This window comes from Emys orbicularis (genome assembly GCF_028017835.1).
Source record: "Emys orbicularis isolate rEmyOrb1 chromosome 21 unlocalized genomic scaffold, rEmyOrb1.hap1 SUPER_21_unloc_1, whole genome shotgun sequence".
NCBI lineage: Eukaryota > Metazoa > Chordata > Testudines > Emydidae > Emys > Emys orbicularis.
In genome coordinates, this window is record NW_027045151.1 from 718,957 (window position 1) to 729,037 (window position 10,081).

Here is a 10,081-nt window from a genome sequence, read left to right on the forward strand (position 1 = left end):
CCGAGCCCCCCGGCGCCTCCGGGCCTGGCTGGTCCGAGCCCCCCGGCGCCTCCGGGCCTGGCCGTGGCAGTTATAAAAATAAAAAAAAAAAATTGCTTGAGCCCCAGAACCGCTTCCATTACAAATGAAGCCCTGCAGCCAAGATAATGCCCCGGGGACCCCAGGGACTGCCCTGGCCCCAGCCGGAGCCCAGCCCCAATCCCCCCCGCCCCCACACACACACACACACCTCCCCAGTGGTGAAAGCACAATCGCCAGGAGGCTCCAACCTGCAACGCAGGCACCATCTTCCCCGGGGGGTTCACTGAGTCAGGGAGGGGGGCAGGGAGCTGGGACCCTTCCCCGGGGCTGGAAGCGGGTGTGTGCGGGGAGTGGGCGGGACCTGTCTGCACCTGAGCGGAATAGAACCCAGGCGTCCCAACGTCTGAGCTGGGTGCCCCCCAGCCCTTGTTCCCACCCCCTGCGCTGCCCTCAGTTTCCTCCCCGGCGCCGTCCCCACCCCAGGCAATCACACCAAGGCAGCGGTAGCGTAGTGTCCTTTATCATAAACTTCGCAAGCACTTGCAGCGGAGCCGGATCCCAGCAGGGAGACGGGGCCGGGCACCCTAAGCCAGGTTCCCCTGTGGCCCCCCGGTGCCGCCTCCAGCTCCAGGGGCCATGGGGTGAAGGGCCCCCCAGTGGAGTGAGAGCAGCACGCCCAGAGCCGTGCACTCCTCAGGGCAGGCGGGGTGGGGTATCTGATGCCAGCGCCGGGGGGGGCTGTGACTAAGCCGGATTCAGCGTGTGGGTCCTGCCCCCCCGGCGAGGCTGCTACGAACAGTCGGGATCTTTGATATCTGCGGCGTCACTCTGGGTTCAACCAGCCGCCAGATTCCTCCACGGCCCGGGACACGACCAGCAGCACCTCGCAGGGACCCTGGGACAGGAACTGCTGCAGGAAAGCCCTGGGGGGAGGGACAAGGAGATGGGGGGGGGTCAGAGCAGCCCCTGCTTTGCACCCCCATGTTACACATCTCGCCACGCTCCTGCCCTGCACGGCCCCCTGGTCCATACACCCCTACGGCCCCCTGGTCCATACACCCCTACGGCCCCCTCAGCCATATACCCCTACGGCCCACCCCCTGTACAACCCCCTACCCCCCCTCCAATCCCCCGCACCTCAGCTCTGCCCTCTGTACTCCGGCCACCCCTGCCCCAGACCTGAGCTCCCCCCACACACACTCACTGCCCCCTATATACCAGCTCTCCGAGCCCTGCCCCCTGCTGGTCCCCCCTATCCCCCCACATAGCACCATAGGGCTGGAAGGGACCTCGCGAAGTCTCCAGTCCAGTCCCCTGCACTCACAGCAGGACTAAATATTCTCTAGACCGTCCCTGACAGGGGTTTGTCCAACCTGCTCTTAACAATCCCCAATGACGGAGATTCCACCACCTCCCTCGGTCATTTATTCCAGGGCTTAACCAGCCTGACGGGACGTTTTTTCTAATGTCCAACCTAAACCTCCCTTGCTGCAATTTATGCCCATTGCTTCTTGTCCTGTCCTCAGACGTTAACCATTTTTCTCCCTCCTCCTTGTAACACCTTTTTCTGTACTTGCAAACTGTTCTCCCGTCCCCTCTCCGGCTTCTCTTCTCCACACTAAACAAACCCCCTTTCTTCAATCTTCCCCCATAGCTCATGTTTTCTAGACTTTTCCTCATGTTTGTAGCTCGTCTCTGGACTTGCTCCAATTTGTCCCCATCTCTTCTGCAACGCGGCGCCCAGAACAGGACCCAATCCTCCAGCTGAGACCGTATCAGGGCGGAGCAGAGCAGAAGAATCACTTCTCGTGTCTGGCTTACAACGCTCCTGCTGATACAGCCCAGAAGGAGGTTGGTTTTTTTTTTCACAACAGTGTTAAACTGTTCACTCACCCCCCACCTCTCACCCACCAGAGCGCCACTCCCCACCCCCTGCCCGTCCCCCACACCTGAGCTCCCCCTCTCCGCCGACGCAGGCCGGGGCCTTCAGCTTGGAGTCCAGGTTGTAGTAGGTGCCTCCCACCTGGCGCACGGCGATCCAGTGCTTACGCCGCACGGGCAGCGACACGAAGCCCAGGGACACGTTGGAGGGCACGTTCACGATGAAGCCGTGCACCCGGCTTAGCGCCAGGTGCTCCAGGGGCCTGTCGGCGGGGGGGGCAGTTACACCGAGACCAACGGGCTGGAGGGGTAGCTCCAGAGAAACAGCCAGAGGGGGACACGATGGGTGGATACGCAGCGGGGAGGGGAAGGCAGACGGACAAGGAGAGGCACCGGGGCGGCAGGGAGCATTCTCCAAGCCCAGGGTATTTCAGGGCAGACGTCGGCCTCTCAGCTAGGGTGACCAGATGTCCCAATTTTATAGGGACAGTCCCAATTTGGGGCTTTGTCTTATATAGGTGCCTATAACCCCCCCACCCCCGTCCCGATTTTTCACACTTGCCGGCTGGTCACCCAACTCTCAGCGCCAGCAGGAGCCAGGCTGGGGTCACGCACGGCCCCAAGAGCCTTTAAGCGCCCTGCTATCGGACAGGTCGGGGTCTGCCCCAGCCTGCCCGTTCCTGCCCCTCGGACGCCACCCGCCGCCTCCCTCCCTTCCTCCCTCTCACCGGCGCTTGTCCCACCAGATGGCCGCGAAGTCCAGGCTCTGCAGAGCCGCCATGATCACGTTGACGTCGTAGTTGCCCGTGCCCAGGACGCTGCGATGCGGATTCAGCCGGGCGTCCGGCGCCAGCCTGGAGGGGAGAGACGGGTCCCAGTGACTGACCCGGGGCGGCTGTGGGGCCAGGAGCGCCCGGCACGGGGGGAAGGGTGGGGTGGGAGCGTGGGGGGCAGGGTGGGGCTAACACCGGGGGAGACATGGGGTGGCAGGAGGGGGTTAGTGGGGGGGTCCGCCCGCCCCCTACCTCTTGCAGATCTCGTCGGCCGCCTCCTGGGTGAAGCGTCGCTCCTGCAGGACGTTGTTCAGGGCGTGGACGGCACAGAGCTCCAGGCGCTGGCGTTCGTGGTACACCCCCGGGCCCCCGCCCGGCTCCCCGGACATCGCGCCCCCCAGCCTGGGGGGGGGGGGGCAGCCTCACGGCGCGGCCCCGAGCCCGGCTGCCTGCGGAGGAGAGAGCGAGAGAGGTGGGGCGAGGCCATGGGGGGGCCGCGACACCCCCATAGCCAAGGGTCACCCCCCCACTCCCCAGAGGCAGGTCCCCGCGGGGTGAGACCCCCGCCCCAGTGACCCCCCCAGTGACCCCTCAGCCAGGCAGAGGCGCAGCCCCGCCCCCTCGGGTGGGGGGGGGCAGCACGTGCCTGGACCCCCACCCAGGGCAGCCCCCCCCCACCTACCCTGGGGCTCCTGCTGCAGCCGGGGGGGCCCTTCATCCCCCGGCCCGGAGAGCCTGAGACCGCCCCGCAGCCAGCGGGCACACGCTGTGGGGCACGGGGCCTACAGCTCCCGGCATGCACCGGGGCCAGAGCAAAACAGCTCCCAGCATGCAACGGGGCCAGGGCCGCACGGCTCCCGGCATGCACCGCGCACCACAGCGCCCAGCATGCACCGGGGCCAGAGCAACACAGCTCCCAGCATGACAGGGGGGCAGGGCAGCATAGCTCCCGGCATGCCTTGCGCCAACACCAACTACAGCTCCCGGCATGCACCGGGGCCAGCCCAACCCCGTAGCTCCCAGCATGCATAGGGGCAGATCCGCACGCTCCCAGCATGCACCGGGGCCAGGGCAGCACAGCTCCCAGCATGCACCGCACACCACAGCTCCCAGCATGCCTTGCGCCAACACGAACTACAGCTCCCAGCATGCAATGGGGGGCAGAGCAGTGCGCTCCCAGGACGCACTGGGGCCAGAATGGCACAGCTCCCAGCATGCATCGGGGCCAGAGCATCACAGCTCCCATCCTGCCTCGCGCCAACCCGAACTACAGCTCCCAGCATGCCCCAGGGCCAGAACAGCCCATCTCCCGGCATGCATCGCGCCAACACAAACTACAGCTCCCAGCATGCACCGGGCCCCGCAGCTCCCAGCATGCACTGTGCTATGAGTGACAGCTACAGTTACAGTCTGGGGTCCCCCCCCCAAATGACCATTCCCAGCATGCACCACTGACCTCAGTGACCCCGCCCGCGCCTGGCACGACAGCTCCCCGGCCCCCCGTTTCCTCCATCCCGGTGGGGTCCCGCCTCCGGCCTGGGTGGCCCCCCAGTTCCCGACCCCGCCAGGCCAGGAAGCGGGGCAGTGATCTGTTTTCAATCCCTCGCTGCGCCCCGTCTCCAGGCCGAGTTTCCCCTCTGGCTTCTCCTCGGCTCTTCCGAGTCGGGGTTCGCTGCTCCGTGCCCCCCAGCCGGAGCCCTGATTTTCAACCTCTGACCCCCCACTCCCATTCCTTGGCATTTGTGTGGGTGGGTATTTGCTGCCCCCCGGAATGAAGTGGGGCTGGTCCGCGCTTTGTAGGTCCTCCCCCTTGTGTGAGGGGGGCGGCCCTTTCGTTTTGGGCCAGGCCTCGGCCTGCCCATCCCGTAGGGTCACCAGATGTCCCGATTTTATAGGGACAGTCCCGACATTTGGGGCTTTTTCTTATATAGACTCCTATTCCCCCCCACCCCCTGTCCTGATTTTTCACATCTGGTCACTCTATTTTGGCCAGGCCTCGGCCCACCCTTCCCGTTACCCACAATCAGGGGCGGCGGAACGGGGGGAGCTAGGGGGCCGTGGCTTTGCCCTCCCGTTTTTACTGTCCATAAGGGCGAGCGGCACAGGGGGAGGGCGGAGAGGAGCGAGTGGGGGCAGAGTCTTGGGGGAAGGGGCGGCGTGAGGATGTGGGGGCGGGGTCTTGGGGGAAGGGTGCGCGGGGGAGGGGCACGGTTCAGGTGCTGGTGGGCCCCCCACTTTTAGGGAGTTTCCATCGCTCCTGCCCACAACGGGTACAGCTCCCAGCATGCACCAGGCCCCACACACGGGAAGCTTACAGCAGAACGCAGTGAACTTTATCTCCCAGCATGCAACAGGATCCTACGAACGACGGCTCCCTGCTACAGACACATTCTATGTGTCGTCTCATCCCCCGTCCCGTCTCCCGTCCCCCTGCAGTGCACCAATCTACAATGAACTACAGGAGAACCTCACAGGGATGCACGCCCTGGGAACAGAGGTGGATCGTAACGCTGAAATGGCCGTAACTCTGAACAGGGTGCTTCTTGCCAGAGTTTACAACGGGATAGGTCAGAGGTTTGAGCATTGGCCTGCTTCAACCCAGGGTTGTGAGTTCAATCCTTGAGGGGGCCATTTAGGGATCTGGGGTAAAAATCTGGGGATTGGTCCTGTTTTGAGCAGGGGGTTGGACTAGATACCTCCTGAGGTCCCTTCCAACCCTGAGATTCTATGACCTCATAGCGCTTTGAAACTTTCCTCTGTAGAAGAAGGGGGGAAAGGCTGCTTTTAACCCTCTTAATTTAAATGAAACAAGCCCAGAAACAGTTTCCTTGCCTCGTCAGATCTTTCTTTTTTTTTTTAAACTTTCCCATTATTTTTTGTAGTAGTTTACATTTAACACAAGACTGTACTGGATTTGTCGGTTTGTCTCTACGGCTGTTGCATGACTGCGTACGTCCGGTTCCCAAGGAGGGGTGTGGTTAGCGTGACCAGATGTCCCGATTTTATAGGGACAGTCCGGATTTGGGGGTCTCTCTCTTATATAGGCTCCTATTACCCTCCCCGTCCCTGTCCCGATTTTTCACACTTGCTGTCTGGTCACCCTAGGTGTTGTTGACCGGTCAGTTCATCACTCGGGTGTTCATAATGCTGAGGTTCTACTGTACCGTTCCCGTCATAATCCAAAAGCAACAGCCGACATCAGTCTCTGCAGGAGGGGGTTACATACCCAGTGACGCCCACTCAGCTCCGGGGAGCAAGAACTACACCCCCCATCATGCCTCTGGGACCAAGTTTGAAAGGTTTCCCGCCCTTCCTCCCTGCCACCCGGCTCTTTAATGATCTCTTAGTCAGAGGGGACCCCCCCCGCTCCAGCAACACACACTACCAGCCCCACTGGCTTCAGCCGGGTCCCTCCGGCCCCAAACCAGCATCAGCACAAAACGACATGCCCTCGGTGGCCCTGGCAGGCTGCAGGGGAAATGAGAAGGGGAGGTCAGAGGGGCTGATCTGTGGGGCCCGGGCCCCCCTACCCACCCTCTTCAGGAGAGCCCCCAGCCTGCAACCCAGTTACCCCATGGAGAGCTCCCAGCCCAGGGTACCTCACCCCCCCCACACACACAGAAGACACCTTGGCTCAGATGTTAGTCAGTCCCTGCAGCCCCTGCACTCCCCAGGTCTGGGGGAACCCCCCCCCCACAGTCGTGGCCCCCAGGAGTCGCTCTCCCCAGGGCTCAGTCTGTCCCAGCAGGCAGATTCCCGCCCCCCCATACACACCCAAGAGCCCCCCCACACACACACACACACACTTACCCAGCAGGCTGCTCCAGAAAGAAGGGAAGGTTGCCGCCCCGGTGACAGCTCCGGGGGAGGCTGGGTTCCTGCGGCTGGTGGTGACCGTGAAGGCCTGGTCCCTGCGCTCGCCGGATGGGCCGGTCACCTCCACCTCCACCACATGCCAGTCAGGGAGGCTGTGGGGACAGGAGGGCAGGAAGGTCAGTGGGGGGGGGGGGGACCAAGCTGGGGGAAAGAGACATGGGGGTGTGTGTGCAAGGATCAGGGCAGGGAGTGGCACTGACCTGGCTGGAGGGGAGCAGAGAACTGGGGGGGGGTCAGGGAGCAGGGAATTGGGGGGATGCATGGAGCAGGGATCGGGGGGTTCAGGGATCTGGGGGGTGCAGGGAGCAGGGAACTAGGGGTTGCAGGGAGCAGGGAACTGGGAGGGGTGCAGGGATCGGAGGGAGCAGGGAACTAGCGGGGTACAGGGAGCAGGGATGGGATGCAGGAAGCAGGCATCGCGGGGTGCAGGGAGCAGGGAACTGAGGGGAGTGCACTAACCCAGGGTCAGCAATGAGGCACCCCTGGACCCCGTCGAAGCCCAGGCTGGGGGCGGCCATGCAAGCCGCCGCCATGGTGTTGACGTTGTTGGGGGCCAGCGGGCAGAGACCCCGCACGGTCCCCTCGTACAGCACGGCCCGCCCGGCCCCCAGCCGCTCCCTCAGCGCCCCCTCCAGCCGGAAGCTTTCCGGGTGCTTGATCATGGTCACCTTCAGGCCCTGGAAAGCGACGTCAGAGAGTCAGCCCGGGGGGGGGGGGGCAGGGACAGCCCCCCCTTGCCCACCCCCACTTCCTCAGTGGTTTGAGCATTGGCCTGCTAAACCCAGGGTTGTGAGTTCAATCCTTGAGGGGGCAACTTAGGGATCTGGGGCAAAAATCAGTACTTGGTCCTGCTAGTGAAGGCAGGGGGCTGGACTCGATGACCTTTCGGGGTCCCTTCCAGTTCTATGAGATAGGTATATCTCCCCAGGGGAGCAGAGGCAGTTCCTTGTCACTGTCCCTCGCCCCACACCAGGGTCCACGTGCCCTCCCCCCAGGCAGGCCTGAGACCCCCACCTGCAGCACACCCCTGTCATCCATCCGCTGGATGTCCTCGCCGCCCCACAGCGCCCCCCGGGGCACGTACAGCGTGTGCCCCCCACGCCGGACAGCTTCCCGCAACCGCATCTCCGTGGCCTGGTCAGCCAGGGCCGTGGGGGAACCCACCTGGGGTCGGGGGGAAGAAACCTGGTCACGGGAAAGCTGCATGCTGTAAGCCAGGACCCCCCCCACACATACACCGCAGCCCCCCACCGGGGCACCCTCACTCCCCTTGGCCACCCCCACATCACACCCGCCTCCCCGCAGAGTACGTCCCTGCCCACTGCCACCCCGTCCCCCTAGGCATCCCCTACACGGCACCATCACAGCCCCAGGGCTTCCCCCACCCCCTGCCCCCTCATGTTCCCGCATCCCTGGCAGGGCCCCGTGCTGTGCCCGCTCCAGGCCGCCTTGTCCCCTGGGGACCCGCTGCCGGCCAGGGATGCTGCCGCTCCGACCCCTCACCATGAAGTCTGCCCCGGACAGGAAGGAGGCGCCGTGGTCCCGGACCACGCAGGGATGAGCCACTTCCACCACCAGATCCACCTCGCTGCAGGGACACGAGACAGTGATGGGGGGGGGCACATTAACTCTGGCACTGCCCGTGCTGGGCTGGGCTCGAGCAGCAGCCACAGGGTCTCAGGGGCCAGGTCCTGCAGCTGGGGGGGTTGAACCGGGCCAGGTCCTGCAGCTGGGCGGGGCGGGGGGAGCACTCACCGCTCGGGGAACCGGGCCAGGTCCTGCAGCTGGGGGGGGCGGGGGGAGCACTCACCGCTCGGGGAACCGGGCCAGGTCCTGCAGCTGGGGGGGGCGGGGGGAGCACTCACCCTTCGGGGAACCAGGCCAGGTCCTGCAGCTGGGGGGGGGTCGGGAAGCGCTCACCGCTCTGGGAACCGGGCCAGGTCCTGCAGCTGGGGGGGGGGGTCGGGAAGCACTCACCGCTCGGGGAACCGGGCCAGGTCCTGCAGCTGGGGGGGGCGGGGGGAGCACTCACCGCTCGGGGAACCGGGCCAGGTCCTGCAGCTGGGGGGGGGGTCGGGAAGCACTCACCGCTCGGGGAACCGGGCCAGGTCCTGCAGCTGGGGGGGGCGGGGGGAGCACTCACCGCTCGGGGAACCGGGCCAGGTCCTGCAGCTGGGGGGGGCGGGGGGAGCACTCACCGCTCGGGGAACCGGGCCAGGTCCTGCAGCTGGGGGGGGGCGGGGGGAGCACTCACCGCTCGGGGAACCGGGCCAGGTCCTGCAGCTGGGCGGGGCGGGGGGAGCACTCACCGCTCGGGGAACCGGGCCAGGTCCTGCAGCTGGGGGGGGCGGGAAGCGCTCACCGCTCGGGGAACCGGGCCAGGTCCTGCAGCTGGGGGGGGCGGGAAGCGCTCACCGCTCGGGGAACCGGGCCAGGTCCTGCAGCTGGGGGGGGCGGGGGGAGCACTCACCGCTCGGGGAACCGGGCCAGGTCCTGCAGCTGGGGGGGGGCGGGGGGAGCACTCACCGCTCGGGGAACCGGGCCAGGTCCTGCAGCTGGGGGGGGGCGGGGGGAGCACTCACCGCTCGGGGAACCGGGCCAGGTCCTGCAGCTGGAGGGAAGCCGGCACCTTCCCCTGCAGCTTCCCCGCATCGCGGTTCCAGACGAAGGCGAGTTCCAGGCCGTGCCGGGGTCCCTCGTCCTGGAGTCTCCGCACCAGATACTGGCCTAGGGCGAGGCGGGGGCCTGACCGACATGGCTGGGAACCCCAGACGTCCGTACCCCCAACTCCCCCCCCATCCACCAGGACAAGGCCCCTCGGGTTGGGGGGGGGAGCTGCCCCCCACCAGGCCCAGAATTCTTGCAGCAGGTGTGGTGGTGCTGCCCATAACGCCATCCCGCCTGTCTTTCCCTCCCCACTGCCGTTCCAGCCCCCCCAGTCCAGCCCCCAGCCCCGGGTGAGCCTCAATCCCCTTGGGAAGCAATTGGCGGGGGGCAGGGGGGGTTACAACATACCCAAATGTCCAAAGCCCACGATCCCGACCTTCCGCCTGGCCGGCCGCTCGGACATCCTGGCCTGCTCGCCCCTGGGCCGAGACACAAGGGCAAGCGGGGAGCGTCACACCGGCCCCACAGAGCGGGGTGTCACTGTTTGGGGAGGGGGAGGGACGCCGGGGCCCAATGCACGGCCGCCCATTCACGCCAGTCCCAGCAGAGCACAGCGCGCGACACAGTCAGGGTGGGGCTGGCTCGGGGTGGCGGGGGGGGGGGGATGACAGGTCCCAATGCCGGGCCACCAGGACAGGGTCCCTTCCCCACCTCTGCAGGGCCAACACGGCTACTACAACATCAGTCTATCCCCAGGCACACCCGTCGCTCTGCCGCCCCCCCCCCGCCCCCGCCCCATCGCGCTGTCTGTCCATCTGGCCCATACACGGATCGGGGCTGCCCCCCTCCCCACCCCGAATCCTGGGCCCCAACGACCTTCGGTCCCACTCGCCCTTGGGAGAAGTTAATGGTCAACCCGGAGC

General features: G+C 65.7%; 2 protein-coding genes across 2 annotated transcripts; both read right to left on the bottom strand.

Moving 5' to 3' along the window:
* Positions 1–526: 526 nt before the first annotated feature.
* JOSD2 (Josephin domain containing 2) lies at positions 527–3,064 on the bottom strand. The gene is made up of 4 exons (XM_065423017.1): positions 2,928–3,064; positions 2,631–2,756; positions 1,971–2,165; positions 527–944 (listed from the first exon to the last, which is right to left on the bottom strand). The coding sequence occupies exons 1-4, from the start codon at positions 3,062–3,064 to the stop codon at positions 845–847; spliced, it is 558 nt and encodes a 185-aa protein (XP_065279089.1). The 3' UTR covers positions 527–844.
* Positions 3,065–6,105: 3,041 nt separating this feature from the next.
* On the bottom strand, positions 6,106–9,621 carry ASPDH (aspartate dehydrogenase domain containing). Its single transcript, XM_065423041.1, has 7 exons — positions 9,567–9,621; positions 9,134–9,278; positions 8,055–8,139; positions 7,566–7,715; positions 7,011–7,228; positions 6,486–6,643; positions 6,106–6,143 (listed from the first exon to the last, which is right to left on the bottom strand). The coding sequence occupies exons 1-7, from the start codon at positions 9,619–9,621 to the stop codon at positions 6,106–6,108; spliced, it is 849 nt and encodes a 282-aa protein (XP_065279113.1).
* Between the last annotated feature and the right edge of the window lie 460 nt (positions 9,622–10,081).